The sequence below is a fragment of the Nerophis ophidion genome, linkage group LG12 (genome assembly GCF_033978795.1).
Source record: "Nerophis ophidion isolate RoL-2023_Sa linkage group LG12, RoL_Noph_v1.0, whole genome shotgun sequence".
NCBI classification, from domain to species: Eukaryota; Metazoa; Chordata; class Actinopteri; order Syngnathiformes; family Syngnathidae; genus Nerophis; species Nerophis ophidion.
The window spans coordinates 23,625,544-23,644,872 of NC_084622.1; the positions used below are offsets into that span (position 1 = coordinate 23,625,544).

General features: G+C 41.0%; 1 protein-coding gene across 2 annotated transcripts; it reads right to left on the reverse strand.

Annotated features, from left to right (window-relative positions):
* Positions 1-131: 131 nt before the first annotated feature.
* On the reverse strand, positions 132-17,795 carry stoml1 (stomatin (EPB72)-like 1). Of its 2 annotated transcripts, none has more exons than XM_061917110.1 (7): positions 17,484-17,795; positions 14,731-14,837; positions 14,504-14,653; positions 1,146-1,349; positions 871-1,072; positions 627-803; positions 132-551 (listed from the first exon to the last, which is right to left on the reverse strand). In XM_061917110.1, exons 1-7 carry the CDS (start codon positions 17,644-17,646, stop codon positions 355-357), a joined length of 1,200 nt encoding a protein of 399 aa, XP_061773094.1. In that variant the 5' UTR covers positions 17,647-17,795; the 3' UTR covers positions 132-354. The 2 variants fall into 2 exon arrangements, with proteins under 2 accessions (XP_061773094.1, XP_061773095.1); XM_061917111.1 differs by lacking the exon at positions 17,484-17,795 and adding an exon at positions 16,225-16,707 and having other exon boundaries at positions 14,731-14,833.
* Between the last annotated feature and the right edge of the window lie 1,534 nt (positions 17,796-19,329).

The window sequence follows — 19,329 nt, forward strand, 5'->3', positions numbered from 1 at the left end:
TCAGATGTATGGTTCAAGAGCAGGAGGCTGGTCTAAATAGTCCTCCTACACGCCTCTTTGCTCTCAAGGTTCTCCAAGTTGCAGCACAGTATGTCTTTATAAGCTAGGGTACAAACTACACTCATTATTACTTCAAGTTCCAAACTGTTTATTGCAACCTTGTAGCTAAAACACTGAAAAAGTCTGCGTGTACTTCAGTGCAAAATACTACCATTATAATAACATATTGTAATGTTAAATAAAGCTGATCACAAAGAATCTCCATAAAGGAAAAAGCAATATATAGCAATCATGTATACAAAAAATAATGTTTTCACGTCAACTTAAACATTCAATGAATATCATATTCAAACATTATTTCTGGAGCAGCTTTATTAGTTCCTCCAACTTCATAGCTGTGCTCACATCTCCCTGAATTTGAAGTCGACCAGAGCTGTAAGCCGCAAACTGTCCCAGCCTACCCTGGAACATGGCCAGAAGGTCGTCCTCAGACATGGTCAGTGTTACGTCAGGCTCTCCACACAGGGGCCCCTCTCCAGCCGCACCGCAGCCTAAACCATGCAAGCAAAAAGATGTTATTGTGCAGCTAAAATGATTTTTTTTATAAGTTCCTCTCAGTGAAATACCTTGGCTCAAATCCACATAGTAGCTGTGATGCTGTCCATCTTCTGAGCTGATGTCAAACTGGAAGCAAGCGCCCACCTGGTTCACCAAAGCTTCAGAAAGGACACGTTTGACCTTGTGGAGCAGCTCTTCAACAGATGTCTGCGATGTCTGCTCATCTATAAAGGTGACACTGCTCTCTATCCAAATAAAACGACACGATTGCGTTAAACAGCAGCGGTGTAACAAATTTTCGTGTGCGGCTACCTTGTTGTTGCGAGCTGTTGCTGATAAAGTGCATGGCCAGCTGCTGAAGGGGGCCTGCGAGACCCTCCATGCCTGGTACAGATGGAGGAACCATGACAGGTCCAGAAGGTGCACCCTCAGGAGCTTTAAGAAGAGATCCTGGTGTAAGTTCTACCCGGTCTATCTCCAGACCCCATGGTCGAGTCATTTCATTTATGTCCATCTGCAGAGAGCAGGAGAGGATTCAGGTTTGACGTCAGGCAGCCATTTAAAAGGAATGTCAAGTGTCTTCCTACGCCAAGATATTCTCCAAGTTTCACTCTCTCTGTTTGAATCTCCCTGATCGTCTTCTTGGTAAGGCTGTGAGTTAAAGCATTCTGTGCGGTCATCCGGGTAGAGGCGTTGAGGTCCTGAACTGAAACCACTGACAAGACTGGGTTCCAAATTCTGAACTGAATGTCTGCACCTACAGACATGAGGCCACCATCCATGGTATTCACCTAGATGACACGAGGTAGAGCAGGGGTGTCAAACTCAAATACAGAGAGGGACAAAATTTTAAACTGAACAAAGTCGCGGGCTAAGGTTGAACAAATTAACCTTTTAATAGGGACCCAAACAAGTTTTGCATTGAATATTGAACAAGCAAGGCTTATATAACTTTATAGTGACATGCAAAATCGAGTTTCAAATAATAATAATAATAATTAAAAAATATCAATGGCATATCAAATAAAATTTAAATAAGAATGTAATGCCTCTTTTCTATTTGCAGCCTTCTGAGGTAAATATCAAAACAAACTTTTTCCACAGGCTAATAATACATTTTAAAATATCCATCCATCCATCCATCTTCTTCCGCTTATCAGAGGTCGGGTCGCGGGGGCAGCAGCCTAAGCAGGGAAGCCCAGACTTTCCTCTCCCCAGCCACTTCATCCAGCTCTTCCCGGGGGATCCCGAGGCGTCCCCAGGCCAGCCGGGAGACATAGTCTTCCCAACGTGTCCTGGGTCTTCCCCGTGGCCTCCTACCGGTTGGACATGCCCTAAACACCTCCCTAGGGAGGCGTTCGGGTGGCATCCTGACCAGATGCCCGAACCACCTAATCTGGCTCCTCTCGATGTGGAGGAGCAGCAGCTTTACTTTGAGCTCCTCCCGGATGGCAGAGCTTCTCACCCTATCTCTAAGGGAGAGCCCCACCACCCGGCGGAGAAAACTAATTTCAGCCGCTTGTACCCGTGATCTTGTCCTTTCGGTCATGACCCAAAGCTCATGACAATAAGTGAGGATGGGAACGTATATCGACCGGTAAATTGAGAGCTTTGCCTTCCGGCTCAGCTCCTTCTTCACCACAACGGATCGATACAACGTCCGCATTACTGAAGACGCTGCACCGATCCACCTGTCGATCTCACGATCTACTCTTCCCTCACTCGTGAACAAGACTCCGAGGTACTTAAACTCCTCCACTTGGGGAAGGGTCTCCTCTCCAACCCGGAGATGGCACTCCACCCTTTTCCGGGCAAGAACCATGGACTCGGACTTGGAAGTGCTGATTCTCATTCCGGTCACTTCACACTTGGCTGCGAACCGATCCAGTGAGAGCTGAAGATCCCGGCCAGATGAAGCCATCGGGACCACATCATCTGCAAAAAGCAAAGACCTAATCCCGCGGCCACCAAACCGGAACCCCTCAACGCCTTGACTGCTCGTAGAAATTATAATAAATGATAAATGGGTTGTACTTGTATAGCACTTTTCTACCTTCAAGGTACTCAAAGCGCTTTGACACTACTTTCACATTTACCCATTCACACACACATTCACACACTGACGGAGAGAGCTGCCAGGCAAGGGGCTAACCAGTACCCATCCGGAGCAAGAGTGACGTGTCTTGCTCAGGACACAACGGACGTGACGAGGTTGGTACTAGGTGGGGATTGAACCAGGGACCCTCGGGTTGCGCACGGCCACTCTCGTACTGCACCACGCCGTATTTCTGTCCATAAAAGTTATGAACAGAATCTGTGACAAAGGGCAGCCTTGGCGGGGTCCAACCCTCACTGGAAACGTGTCAGACTAACTGCCGGCAATGCGGACCAAGCTCTGACACTGATCGTACAGGGAGCGAACCGCCACAATCAGACCCATACTCTCTGAGCACTCCCCACAGGACTTCCCAGGGGACACGGTCGAATGCCTTCTCCGAGTCCACAAAACACATCTAGACTGGTTGGGCAAACTCCCATGCACTCTCAAGGACCCTGCCGAGAGTATAGAGCTGGTCCACAGTTCCACGACCAGGACGAAAACCACACTGTTCCTCCTGAATCCGAGGTTTGACTATCCGGTGTAGCCTCCTCTCCAGTACACCTAAATAGACCTTACTGGGAAGGCTGAGGAGTGGGATCCCACGATAGTTGGAACACACCCTCCGGTCCCCCTTCTTAAAGAGAGGGACCACCACCCCGGTCTGCCAATCCAGAGGTACCGCCCCCGATGTCCACGCGATGCTGCAGAGTCTTGTCAACCAAGACAGCCCCACAGCATCCATTGCCTTAAGGAACTCCGGGCGGATCTCATCCACCCCCGGTGCCTTGCCACCGAGGAGAAATTTTAACTACCTCAGCAACCTCAGCCTTAGAAATAGGAGAGCCCACCACATTTTAAAATATAACAACAATAATGAATGAATCAAACATTCAAGCCTTGAAGTAGCAAGAGAAAGTGCATGAATAAAACATTAATTATTGCTCAGTTTGCTACACTGATTTGCTTTAACACTGAAAATGGAACAAGCAACGCTTATATAACTTAATAGTGCAAAATCAACTTTCAAAAACAAATGAAAAAACATCAATGGTATATTAAATACAATTAAAATAAAAAATGTAATGCCTCTTTTCTATTTGCAGCCTTCTGAGGTAAATATCAACATTAACTTTTTCCACATGCTAATAAATTTAAAAATAAAATAATGAGGTGGGCGGGGTTGGGGGCGGGGTTTGGTGGTAGTGGGGGTTGTATATTGTAGCGTCCCGGAAGAGTTAGTGCTGCAAGGGGTTCTGGGTATTTGTTCTGTTTTGTTTATGTTGTGTTACAGTGTGGTTGTTCTCCCGAAATGTGTTTTCATTCTTGTTTTGGGTGGGTTCATGGTGTGGCGCTTATTTGTAACAGTGTTAAAGTTGTTTATACGGCCACCCTCAGTGTGACTTGTATGGCTGTTGACCACGTATGAATGGCATTCACTTGTGTGTGTGTACAAGCCACATATATTATGTGACTGGAGGAAAAGCAGGCATGGCCACAGGTTGTATAGAACGTTATAGGGAGTGTCTTTAAAACACACCCCCAATATTGTTGTCCGAGGGGAAATCGGGAGAATGGTTGCCCCGGGAGATTTTTGGGAAAGGCAATGAACTTCGGGAGTCTACCGGGAAAATCGGGAGGGTTGGCAAGTATGAGTGTTAGCGGTGAATGCGGTGTTACAGCGGCACCACCACTGTATAATACCGGCGGGCCAGCTCTAATGTTAATTTGATATTGCCTCAAGGGCCAAATTTAATTACACGGCGGGCCAATTTTGGCCCACGGGCCAGAGTTTGACACCCATGAGTTAGAGCAGTGGTTCTCAAATGGGGGTACGCGTACCCCTGGGGGTACTTGGAGGTATGCCAAGGGGTACGTGATATTTTTTTTAAATATTCTAAAAATAGCAACAATTCAAAAATCCTTTATAAACAGATTTATTGAATAATACCTCAACACAATATGAATGTAAGTTCTTAAACTGTGAAAAGAAATGCAACAATGCAATATTCAGTGTTGACAGCTAGATTTTTTTGTGGACATGTTCCATAAATATTGATTTTAAAGATTTTTATTTTTGTGAAGAAATATTTAGAATTAAGTTCATGAATCCAGATGGATCTCTATTAAAATCCCCAAAGAGGGCACTTTAAGTTGATGATTACTTCTATGTGTAAAAATCTGTATTTATAATTTATAATATAATTGATTGATTGATTGAATTGTTCATTTTTCAACAAGTTTTTAGTTATTTTTATATATTTTTTTCCAAATAGTTCAAGAAAGACCACTACAAATGAGCAATATATTGCACTGTTATACAATTTAATAAATCAGAAACTGATGACATAGTGCTGTATTTTACTTCTTTATCTCTTTTTTTCAACCAAATTCTTTGCTCTGACTAGGGGGTACTTGAATTTAAAAAATGTTCACAGGGGGTACATCACTGAAAAAAGGTTGAGAACCACTGAGTTAGAGGAAATGGATTGGTCGTCAGACTCCCACATTACCACCAAAGGGTGCTGTCTTTTTAAACTGGTATGTCTGCAAGGTTTAGACAGCCAATCACTGTTGAGGTTTTATTACTGCAATAAAACAACAGCAAAAGGCAGGATTTATTTTTGTATTTTCCTCCGTGTTTAACTAGAAGAATTGTTGAGCCTTGTGTCCTTGGTCTGCTGGCCAATCAAAAGTGGTTACAAGAAACAGCTGTGCGCTGTAGCAAGTGCACTAATAAAAGTTAAAGTGCCAATGATTGTCACACACACACACACACACACACACACACACACACACACACACACACACACACACACTAGGTGCGGTGATATTATCCTCTGTATTTGACCCATCCCCACAGGGGAGCAGTGAGCAGCAGCGGTGGCCACGCCCGGGAATAATAAACATTACAGGATTTTCAGAAGTCCACAATGGGGTGTTGTCTACATGTACTCAAATATTTTTGAAAATAGATTTTTGCATATTGTTGTAATGTGTAGCAACTTGGGACAATTGTTGATTGACAGTTTAAAAGTAGCTAGACTTCTTCACTCATCAATTTGTTGTATGCATAAAATTTTAAAATAGCAAATTGGATCGCAATCACAATTTTTGGCAGAAAAATCGCAATTAGGTTTTTTTCTGAAAAATCGTGCAACCCAAATTTGTGGTAGAAAAAACTAACGCAATTAGGATCAGAGCTAACCTACATAGTCTTGGCTAGAGTAACATGGCTGAAGTTAAGGTGAGAAGACTGTTTGTGGGTTTCATGTAAATTTGTAAATATTAAGCGCCTAAGTATTTTTCTTCTTGGCTTTTACACATTGGGGACATAACAAAACAATTGTTAATCGTTGAAAATGTGTGAAGGGTGCGCTATAGTTTAGACCAGGTGAGTCAAATGTACGGCCTGCAAGCCATATTAGGCCCATGAACAGGTTTAATCCGGCCCGCAAGATCAGTTTGCTAAATATCAAAATAAGATGCATTATTTTAAATGAAAGAAACTGCTCTTCTAAATGTGTCCACTAGGTGTCGCAATAGCAATTCAAGTGGAACCTACATCACCACATGACAGTGTTTGAAGATGACATGTCAGCTGACACCCAAGCGCCCTTTGGAATTGGCTGCCGCTACTTCAATTAGCACAGGTTCAAGCAATCAGATGCTGCTGTTGTGGATGGCAGCAAATGGCAGCAGTATCGACGCACAATACCTTCTTTAAATGTAATTTACCCCATCAACGGATAAAATAACGGAACGGTAAGATTTATAGACTTAAGTCAACTTGACCATCATCTTTGTCGTTAGAGTACCATGCAGCACTTGCAATTGGTTGAATGCACAATGTGCATGCCCAGACTTCCTCGTAAAAAAATGTGTTCGATCAATTTTTTTCATACTTAAATTTACCATGTTCACATTGGTTGAGTTTGTAGTTATGTTACCTTGATTTCTTCTATGGTGTCGTTAACTGTTTTGTTTGTATTTGAATGATGATAAATGAATGTGTTGTGGCAGTATGCGGATTTCATCAAAGCGGTGGTTTGAGGAAACACTCGGTTGCTTTTCAAAACTTTTTTGATGAACTGCCAACATAAGAATTCAAAACAGGAAGTCCTTAAAGTTTAATGGCTTTGTAAATACACTGAGACAAAGTCAAAGTTCATTGTGTTTTTTAACGGTGTTTTTGAAACTGCACCAATTTTTTCCTCAGAATTTTCAACTAACTTGAAGTGTTTTGTCAAGAAGATTATTTGTAATGTGTAAATTTTTGGCCAAAGTTACATAATCAATCTGAAGTTGTCTTTACTTTAAAGATTTAATGCATGATTTTACCACTCCAGCCTGCCTGGGAATATATTTTCCCGCATGCGGCCCCTGAGTTAAAATTAGTTTGACACCCCTGGTTTAGATTATTAAATAGCTAACTAGTTGTGGCAAGGTTATTAGCCTTAACGGAGAGTCATTAGGGAAATGTATACAGGGAAACCACAAACCTTATTCAAAGTTATTGAATAAATAACATAGAAAGATTCTACCAAACAATATTCAAAACAGATTTATAAGAAACGTCATAATCTGGAACTGGAAAGGAAATGCGGGGTTTCTTTTTAGATCTAGCATATGTAGTATTTATTACTATTTTTCATTACATTTTACTTCAGTTACTCTATGTCAGGGGTCTCAACCTCAATTTTCCTGGGGGCCATTGGATGCAAAAACTGGGTAAGGCTGGGCCGCAAGCAAAAATGTCTTTAAAAAAATCTAACATGCACTTTTTAATGGATTCACCTTCTTTGAATGGCTTTCCCGCCCTCGCAACATACTTGCCAACTCTCGCCACCTTTCCGGGAAACACCTGAATATCAGTGCCCCTCACGACAATCTCCCGAGGCAATCATTCTCCCGGTTTTCACCCGGACAACAATATTAAGGGCGTGCCGTGATGGCACTGCCTTAAGTGTACTCTACAACCTGTCGTCTCGTCCACCTTTCCACCATACACCAGTCACATATTGTATGATGCTTCTGCAGACCCCCGGAAGTGACCGCAAGACGTACTTGATCAACAGCAATCTGACAGGTCACACTGAGGGTGGCCGTATAAACAACTTTATCAGTTACAAATATGTGCCACACTGTAAACTCACATCAAACAAGATTGACAAACACATTTTGGGAGAACATCCGCACCATAACACAACATACACACAACAGAACAAATACCCAGAATCCAATGCAGCCCTAACTCTTCAGGGCTACAATAGGGGGCGGGGTTGACGGCACCGGGGGTGTATATTGTAGCCCGGAAGAGTTAGGGCTGCATGGGATTCTGGGTATATGTTCTGTTGTGTTTATAATGTGTTACGGTGCAGATTTTCTCCCAAAATGTGTTTGTCATTCTTGTTTGATGTGGGTTCACAGTGTGGCACATATTTGTAACAGTGTTAAAGTTGTTTATACAACCACCCTCTGTGTGACCTGTGTGGGTGTTGATCAACTATGTCTTGCAGTCGCTTACTGCGTCTACAGAAGCCAAATACAACATGTGACTGGGCTGGCATGCTGTTTGTACAGGTTGTAGAGGACGTTAAAGGCAGTGCCTCCACGGTGCCCCCTTAATGTTGTTGTTATGGTGAAATTCGGGAGAACGATTACCCCTGGAGGGGCACTGAAAATTGAGGGTCTCCTGGAAAAACGAGGGTGTACAATTATGACACTGTAAAGCGCCATTCATACAAAACTCTCGGGCCGCACCAACATTAAATTTTCATATTAAGGTGCGGGCCACAAAATAACATCTAGCGGGCCGCTATTGGCCCGCGGGCCGCGTGTTTGAGACCCCTGCTCTATGTAAAAACCTGCATTGCAACATAGGGCTGGGCGATATAACGATAAACTCGATATATCGCAGGTTTGTCTCTGTGCGATATAGAAAATTACTATATCTTGATATTCAAGTATACGTTCTCATGCAGTTGCTTTTAACTGCCGGCATTACACTACAAGAGGGGTCTCAAACTCAATTTACCAGGGGGCCACTGGATGTAGAAACTGGGTGAGACTGGGCCGCGAGAAAAGATTTCTTAAAAAAATCTAACATGCACTTTTTAATGAATTCACCTTCTATAAATGACTTTCCCGCCCTAGCAACCTACTTGCCAACCCTCACGATTTTTCCGGGAGACTCCTGAATTTCAGTGCACCTCCCGACAATCTACCGGTGCAACCATTTTCCCGAATTTGTCCCAATTTTCACCCGGCCGACATTATTAAGGGCTGCTGTGACAGCACTGGGCTTCACGGTGGCAGAGGGGTTAGTGCGTCTGCCTCACAATACGAAGGTCCTGCAGTCCTGGGTTCAAATCCAGGCTCGGGACCTTTCTGTGTGGAGTTTGCATGTTCTCCCCGTGAATGCGTGGGTTCCCTCCGGGTACTCCGGCTTCCTCCCACTTCCAAAGACATGCACCTGGGGATAGGTTGATTGGCACCACTAAATTGGCCCTAGTGTGTGAATGTGAGTGTGAATGTTGTCTGTCTATCTGTGTTGGCCCTGCGATGAGGTGGCGACTTGTCCAGGGTGTACCCCGCCTTCCGCCCGATTGTAGCTGAGATAGGCGCCAGCGCCCCCCGCGACCCCGAAAGGGAATAAGCGGTAGAAAATGGATGGATGGATGGGTGACAGCACTGCCTTTAAGGTCCTCTACAACAAAGGTTGTCAACCTTTTTTCAGTGATGTACCGCCTGTGAATTTTTTTTTTATTCAAGTACCCCCTAATCAGAGCAAAGCATTTTTGGTTGGAAAAAAGAGGTAAAGAAATAAAATACAGCAATATGTCATCAGTTTCTGATTTATTAAATTGTATAACAGTTCAAAATATTGCTCATTTGTAGTGGTCTTTATGGTACTATTTAGAAAAAAAGATATACAAATAACTAAAAAACTTGTTGAAAAATAAACAAGTGATCCAATTATAAATAAAGATTTCTACACATAAAAGTAATCATCAACTTAAAGTGCCCTCTTTGGGGATTGTAATAGAGAACCATCTGGATTCATGAACTTAATTCTACACATTTCTTCACAAAAAAAGATATCTTTAACATCAATATTTATGGAACATGTCCACAAAAAACCTAGCTGTCAATACTGAACATTGCATTGTTGCATTTCTTTTCATAGTTTATGAACTTACATTCATATTTTGTTGAAGTATTATCCAATAAATATATTTATACAATATTTATGAATCGCTGCTATTTTTTTAGAAAATGTTAAATAAATCTTACCTGTCCCTTGGCATATCTTCACGTACCCCCAGGGGTTTGCGTACTCTCAAAAAGAGGACTACTGTTCAACAACTTATCATCGCGCACGCTTTTACATCACACAACCATAGTGACAGCTTTGTATCATGTTGTGTGAGACTTGTGCACAACAATCTTAGCGGCTGCAAGACGTACTTGGTCAACAGCCATACAGGTCACACTGAGGGTGGCCGTATAAACAATTTAAACACTGTTACAAATATGCGCCACACTTTGAACCCACACCAACCAAGAATGACAAACACATTTTGGGAGAACATCCGCACCCTAACACAACTTAAACACAAGACAACAAATACCCAAAACACCTTGTAGCCCTAACTCTTCCGGGCTACATACACCACCTCAACCGACGCAAGTAGGGAGGGTTTGGGTATGGGGGGTTGGTGGTAGCGGGGGGGTTTATATTGTAGCCCGAAAAAATTAGGGCTGCATGGGATTCTGGGTATTTGTTATGTTGCGTTTATGTTGTATTACGATGTTCTCCTGAGATGTGTTTGTCATTCTTGTTTAATGTGGGTTCACAGTCTGGCACATATTTGTAACAGTGTTAAAGTTTTTTTACGGCCACCCTCAGTGTGACCTATGTACCTGTTGATCAAATATGTCTTGCAATATCACACGTGCGTACTGCACCGCCATCTGCAACATATAACTGGGCTTGCAAGCTGTCTATACAGGATGTAGAGGGCGCTAAAGGCAGCGCCATTATGGCACCCCCTGAATACTGTTGATTGGGTGAAAATCGGCAGGGATTTCGAGAAAATGGATGCCCTGAAATTCAGGGGGACTCCTGGGAAAATTGGGAACGTTGGCAAGTATGTCGCTGTCAAGCGCCGTTTATATTAAACTTGCGGGCCGCACCAACATTAAATTGTCATATCGAAGTGCGGGCCGCAAAATAACGTCTCGCGGGCCGCATGTTTGAGACCCCTGCACTACAGGTTATTCCCACTCTTTGTTGTCTCTCCTCCTCACAGACAGCAAGCGCACCTTCTTACATACGTCACATACGTATACGCCTTTGCGGAGTAGAGAGGTAGCAGCATGGGTAACAGACACAAAAAAACGTTCATTGGCACCCACCATTTTTTTTAACCCTTTGTGAGGATTATGATTAATTTTTCATCTAAACGGCAAGATATGAACATCCAATCAGTCGGCATCCCACTGCGAGCAGACATTGTACAGTAGTGGATTGCTTTATTATGTTTGTGGGCTCTCAAAGTCAGTTGTTGTCAGTGTATGTGTTGAAGGAAAATGGTGATGCACCTATGAAATTAATGCACTACAGTGTGGTTAAAATTAGCAAAATATGTAACGATGACATGTTATGATTGTGCCTTTTACTACATTCCATATATACTTACAACGTGCATATTACGCATATGTTGATGGAGGTTGTTGGATGTTTTTTTACAGCGTCTTATACAATTCTTAAAACCTTTAGCATATCAGTATGTGGAATTAAATTATGGAATGGATTAAGCAGAGAAGTCAAACAAGGTACTAATATGATCCGGTTCAAGAAACTGTTCAAATCAAGTGTTAACAAAATACATAGAAGAAGAATTATGATAAATGTCTTCAACTTATTGAAAATGATATATCATTCATCCCATTGGGTAAATCATAACTGACTTAGTTATTTATGAAGAAAACTGTTCTGTTTAGAATTCATTGATGTAAATGTTTTCTTTTTTTCTTTTCTTAGTTTATTTCAAACATGACATACCTACAACATTATACATCAGGCAATTTCATCATTTCACAATTCACAATACATCATCTCCAAAAAGGAGTAGGAAGAAGCAAAGCTTATGTAATCCTACCCCTTTCCCAAGTCAGAGGGGCCACAAATATATACAGTTCATTCATTTACTGACCTTCTTTACAGCAAAATAGCAAAATAGCAAAATGACATCCGTGAATGAGTAACACAACAGTTTTGTAATATGTACTTAATTATTTCAATCATTATTAACATACTGAAATGAAGAATATTTTATTTTCATTAAGGTTGAAAGTGTTTCTCATAATCCTTCTTCTTTGTACTTTGTATGCACTATTAATTTGAACAGCCCCATAAACTGGATTGTATCAGTACAATGTTTAACTTCTTTACATAATCCATTCCAGAGTTTAATTCCACATACTGATATGCTAAAGGTGTTAAGTGTTGTACGTGCATACAAAAGTTTTAAATTAGATTTTCCTCTAAGGTTATATTTCTCCTCTTTAGTTGGGAAGAATTGTTGTACATTCTTCAGTAGCAGGTTTTAATTTGCTTTGTAAATCAATTTAGCTGTTTGCAATTTTACCAAATCACCTAACTTTAATATTTTTGACTCAATAAATAAAGGGTTTGTATGTTCTCTATATCCAACTTTATGTATTATTCTAATTGATCTTTTTTGTAACACAGTTAACGAATGTAGCGCACACTTGTAGTTGTTTCCCTATATTTCTGCACAATAACTCAGATATGGTAACACTAGCGAGCAGTAGAGAATATAAAGTGATTTTTGGCCCAGGACATATTTTGCTTTATTCATTATTGAAATGTTTTTTGCCACCTTATGTTGTATGTTTTGTATATGAGATTTCCAGTTCATTTTATCATCTATTAATACTCCCAAAAATCTGGTTTCTTTTACTCTTTCAATATCTACTCTGTCTATTTGTATTCGTGTCTGATGCTCTTTTCTACTGTTACTAAATAGCAATATTTTAGTTTTACTGAGATTCAAAGATAGTCTGTTTTTATCAAACCATTTTTTAATTTGTTCATTTCTTCCGTTACTATTTGTATTATCTTCTGTGTGTTCTCTCCTGAACAGAAAGCAGTTGTGTCGTCTGCAAATAAAACTAACTTCAAGTCCTTTGTAACTTTACAAATGTTGTTTATTGATCACTGGGGTACACCACAAGATATATCCAACTGTGTTGACATATTTTCACCCATCTTCACATTTTGCTTCCTGTTGGTTAAATAGCTTCTTACCCAGTTCAATACCAAACCTCTGATGCCATATCGTTCTAGTTTTTCTATTAAAATATCATGATTAATTGTGTCATATGCTTTTGTTAAATCCTTGAATACTGCGGCTGCACATTCTGTATCGTCTATTGTGTACAAATTGAAAATAGGAAGTGAATATATGTGTTAATAATTGCTGTGAAGTGGAAAGGAGGAAGGATTGAATAAGGTTTGGTACTTTTTATTCCATTTCGGACATGTTGTAAGGAAAAAAATATATTAAAATGTGTATAATATGTGATGTATCATATTTAAACTTTATACAAGTTTGAAATAATTTAACCTAACCTAACTCTAAAGAAAAAAAAAAGACACTCCCATTGGTTCTATTGTTGGCTGACTTTTGCGAACGTTTATTTACGAGGTCGAATACATAAAAAAAGAGATGTCTTCTTGTCTTACATAGGGATTGTAAATGATAAACATTTAGAAATAAGTGAAGTTGCACTTTAGGAAAAAATTAAAGATAATGATATTAAAAAGACATGACTTTGAATAAGTTAATGTTATTGTTTATTTATGTAATGAAATACAACTATGGCCTTAAAAGTGGTCTGAGTTGAACAGCTAAAGTTGGATTTGATTGAATGGCGGCAGACAATTTAAGTTTACACTTATTTATCATCCTTTTCATTCATGATTTATTTTAATGTTGTATCAATTATTTTCGGGGTTGGTTGTTACATATCACATAATCATATTACACAGTACACAGAGTAAGCTGTCCTAACGATGTGTTTACTAATAATGTTTTTTACTCCTTTTGTGATAAGATGCTAATATTAGGCTGTGCAGTCAAATTGTCAATGCAATTAAACTTCTTCTGCAAACATGCCTTCTATAAAATATTGTTCACAATAAAATTAGCATTGTGACAACCCTCCACATGATGTGGTTGGTTGTCACAAACTCCCAATGACAGTTCATTAACTCTTCATTACAATTAGTTAGAAAATGAGAGGGATACACATTTCGAGCTTCAATCTAATTTAGGAATGACTTTGAACAATGTTACGTGTGATGTGTGTGACATCCAACCCAGTTTTCCACTACCTTGACACCACCAAATAGTATAATAGATACATTCAGTAGGAGCAAATATGATAAATGAATACAGTGAGCATGTGCTTCAAGACTGCCACCTTCAGGAGAAAGTAAAACAGAGTGTAGATAATAGATGCAGTGCATGCATTCTGAATGACCATATTTCTTAGAAAGCCCACTGGCATTATTTGTTTTAGTGGACAAATCACTCAACTGTAACTTTCTTAGCATGAAATATTATTTAATTATCATTTTTGACATTATGTAGTAATATATTAATTTAAAAATATTTTGATGAAATAAATGCTTACATTCCAACAATTACCTTGTACCCTCTGTCGTTAGGTAAACAACCACAGCCACACGTTTTCTAAAATACAATAAATATAAAATAATGCTGTGCGCCAATTATTTTATAGCTGGTTTACCTGGGATGGAGGTATATTGAAAGCACGTGTGCGCAAGTCTACCCTCTGCCACTGGTCAATGAGGGGCAGCAGCAGGACAATACCAGGACCCTTTGAAGGACAGATGCGACCCAGGCGAAAGACCACTATCCTTTGGTAGTTAGGCACGGTCTAAAGGCATAATTTATGTTGGTTATCACCACAATCAACATATAGAGGACATGGTTTAGAAAGTTTTAGTGCCTTACCTTTAATACAAACCATCCCGTTATGGGAAAGGTTATAAAGGTGCAGATGTGTACGAGGAAGATGACAATTTGATTGCAAATCCAGGACAGCCATCCCTGGGAACTATCTTGAAAAAATACACCAAATAAGGTTATACAATGTGCTATTTTTAGGAAGTTGCTATTTAAAGACAAGACCATAGACTGACCTGTATCAGGAAAAAAATGGTGTGGTGTTATATATCGCATCAGATGATCATGGATCAATATGTTTGTATGTATACTTACTGTAAATGCAGGATACAACACCAAATTATTTTTTTTCTATAGCACAGTCAGCGTTATTGTTTATCAATAGCAACTTTTGGTTCTCACGTCAATATATGTAAAAACATCAGTTTTTGGTTTATTTGTTTCTGCTGACTGGTAATTTTCATTTCATTATATGGAATCTGTTTTTAAATCAAACCGTTTATAGATGTAATTATTGTTGCTCCCTGACACTGAATAATATGCACTTTCAAATAAACCAATTGTTCCTTTCTCAATTGCCATTCATGACAAAAATATATGTTGAACAAAACATACGCTGACTCACATCAGAGTCCAAATCTTAGACTTCGACAAACTTTATTGATCCACAAGGGAAATTGTTCTTGATCTTATTGAGAATCTGTGGAGGGAGTGGAAGGTGAGGGTCCATGCTCGGTGCACATCATTATCATTATCATTATTATTATTATTATTATTATTATTCACGGTGGCAGAGGGGTTAGTGCGTCTGCCTCACAATACGAAGGCCCTGCAGTCCTGGGTTCAAATCCAGGCTCGGGATCTTTCTGTGTGGAGTTTGCATGTTCTCCCCGTGAATGCGTGGGTTCCCTCCGGGTACTCCGGCTTCCTCCCACTTCCAAAGACATGCACCTGGGGATAGGTTGATTGGCAACACTAAATTGGCCCTAGTGTGTGAATGTGAGCGTGAATGTTGTCTGTCTATCTGTGTTGGCCCTGCGATGAGGTGGCGACTTGTCCAGGGTGTACCCCGCCTTCCGCCCGATTGTAGCTGAGATAGGCGCCAGCGCCCCCCGCGACCCCGGAAGGGAATAAGCGGTAGAAAATGGATGGATGGATTATTGTTATCATCAACATCCCTCATTGAAAACTATTACATGACATTGTTTTCATTTTTGAATCAGAAAGCCATATATCATATTGCCTATTAATTATCCTTATGCAGACTTTGTCATAGCGCAGTGGCGGGCCGTGCGTGTCCGACTTCAACAATTATCTTTCAAAATACCATCATTTATGTCACCGCATGACCATTGCTGGAAAAATACTACAGAGAAACACATTTACGCACTACTGAATATTGAATCACATCAACAGTGTACAAAACAGGTTATTTTTCGGCGCATTTAAAAATCAATTAACCCGCATCAGCATTTAAAACATATCTTATGTGGTACTGTGCAAAAAAACATTAAACGTGAAAAAATAAATATTTGAACTCACAATTTGTAGGACCCATTTGACGTCGTATAAGCCTGTGGTACCCCTCGTAGTCGGCCGAGTGGAAATGGCGGGCATTTGTCCATTTCATCGCCGACATCGTCTCACAAGATGTGGTTTCTCTTTAAATATCCTTCTTGAAACTGGCCTTGAAAATGCCACCTAATCAACGTTTTGTTCTCCTTCTTTGTGGGTCAACACTAACTGCTTTCTGCTAAATTGCAACTTGTGATTGGATACTAACTTTGGAATGGCGAGTGAGTATCCAATCACAGTCTCGTTAACAACGAGAGAGGCTACTGTGAACAACTTGTTATCTGATTGGCTATCACAACTATCTATCAACTGTGTATGTTCTAAAATTCATCTGCTAACATCCCACTAAGCATGCGTAAATGTCACGTTCAACCTGAAGCCAGCTAGAAGGCCTTACTGACAACAACTTGTCCCAATTGTCTATCATCTGTTTGTGTCTGTTCACTTTGAGTGCACAGACGTACGCATTGTTGATTCTGAAGGCCCCGGGCAGATTTTGTACAGCATGGCAACATAAGCTAGCTGAATTCTGATTGGATACAAATTCTAACAGCACTGGAGGGAGCATAATATGACATGAATAAAATATGAATACTTTTAGATATGCCCTGCGATGACAGGCGACTTGTCCAGGGCGTACCCTGCCTTCCGTCCGATTGTAGCTGAGATAGTCACCAGCGCCCCTGCGACCCCAAAGGGAATAAGCGGTAGAAAATAGAAGGATGGATGGATACTTTTAGATATTTAAGGGAAAGTAAATTAAAAATTAATTTCAACTTTGATTATGGTCATGATTTATGGTTACAGTATGTTAGGCCAGCAGAGAAGGCCTTCCTGGCCACTGTTACAGCAGGCATGCAAACTATGACACTTTGGGTTATAATCAATTTAATTGAAAACAAAGGGATTTGTATCTGATTTCATTAAGGGAGGTAATAATGTTTTCCAGGCTCAACTATATATATTGCACTGCGATAAACAGTTGCCATATTCTAAATTGTGCACATGCCACAGTATATAATACACTAATACACTTGATTTTCCCTCAATAATTATGATGATTAGTTTTATACTGACACTAGTCTAAAACACTCTGGACTTTTAATCGAAGGATCCAGGTTCGAGCCAGGGGCCGAACAGAAGCAGGGTTGGACCAGGCGAGCATTTTACACCACAAATACAAGAAATGTAGCTCTTATTTATAGTGGGTTTGTAGGGATACCTACCACTGAAGTCGTTTTCAGAAACATTGGGGATGTAATCGAACGAGAGTCCTTTGCTGAGGTAGCCGGGCTGTGAGAAGCTGTCGCCGGATACAAACAGTCCAGGAGTCCTCGACGTTCTCGGATTACTCTGAGGAAGTAGCTGGTAAGACTTGCTACCGAACATTGCGAAGTTAAAATCACCCGTTTCTTATATAAAAACACGCGCACAATTGTACACTGTTAAAAACATGTTTCATCTGACGTCTTCATTTTTGTTAACTCGTTTGCTGGCATTTCCGTATTTTGTGCCAGCTCTTCCTCGTGAAATAAAACAGCACATTGACCCCTAGTGCCATCTAACGTCGTTCAGGAGGTGTTACAACAACATAGCAGGTTCAGTGTTAAAACATTATTAATTTTGAGTTAAACGTTTAACTAAATCCATCCATCCATCCATTTTTCAGCCGCTTGTCCATTTCGGATTCGCGGGGGGTGCTTGAGCCTATCTCAGCTGCAACTAAATAATTTTAGTCCAATCTAATTGTATTTAAAGGCCTACTGAAATGAGATTTTCTTATTTAAATGGGGATAGCAGGTCCATTCTATGTGTCATACTTGATCATTTCGCGATATTGCCATATTTTTGCTGAAGGATTTAGTAGAGAACATCGACGATAAAGTTTGCAACTTTTAGACGCTAATAAAAAAGCCTTGCCTTTACCGGAAGTAGCAGACGATGTGCGAGTGACATTACTGGTTGTAGGGTTCCTCACATCCTCACATTCTTTATAATGTGAGCCTCCAGCAGCGAGAGCTATTCAGACCGAGAAAGTGACAATTTCCCCATTTATTTGAGCGAGGATGAAAGATTCGTGGATGAGGAAATTTAGAGCGAAGGACTAGAAAGAAAAAAAAAGGCGATTGCAGTGAGAGCGATTCAGATGTTTTTAGACATATTTACTAGGATAATTATGGGAAATCCCTTATCTGCCTATTGTGTTGCTAGTGTTTTAGTGAGTTAAATAGTACCTGATAGTCGGAGGGGTGTGGCCACGGGTGTGTTGACAGTGTTGGGATGTCGCATGGCTGCAGTTGTGTGACCTCAAGTATGCAAAAATCCAGGAGAGCAGAAAGCAGGTAAGATGATTTTAATTTCATCAAAGTAAAAGATATAAACAGAAAGCAGTCTTGCATGGAGATGTTCCCAACATAGGTTTAACTTCGAGCACTGAGGAGTGCTCGAGTGAAACATAAATAGACCTATGTTGATTGACCGCAGCTGAGGACCGCTGCCAATCAACGGCGAGTGTGACAAAAACAGTGCTCAGCGGAGTAAACAGGAAGTATGACAAAATAAGAGCACTGAACAGGAAACAAAGTACAAAACACGAAAAACTATCAGAAAGTAAGTGACAGATCGTTACAGGACCTCCCCCTCAAGGAACAGATACCAGATGTTCCCTGGAAAAGAAAAATGGAAAAAAATGTCCACAAAGTAAGGGAGGATGGAAGGAGGATTTGGTGGAAGGTCGCCAAACCTCGTGTCCCCGCAGCCAGCGAGGGAAAGTCAGGTGGCGACGGCGCGTAGAGCGCCGCTGGAACTGGCGGGGCGGGCGGCCACGGAACAGCCACATCATTGGCCGAAAAAGAGACGAGTGCATCCCGCGAGGAGGACGCCCAGGGCACGGCCACATCCGCGGCTGACGTGGAGGCGGGCGCGCTGAAGCAGGCCCGGAGACAGCAGACAAAGCGGCGGGGGCTGCAGCCAAAACAGATACCTCTGCAGGAGGCGGCTGAGGAGCCGATGTTGGTGCCGGCGTGGAAGCGGCAGACGTCATCAACGGCGTGGAAGCGGCAGACGTCATCA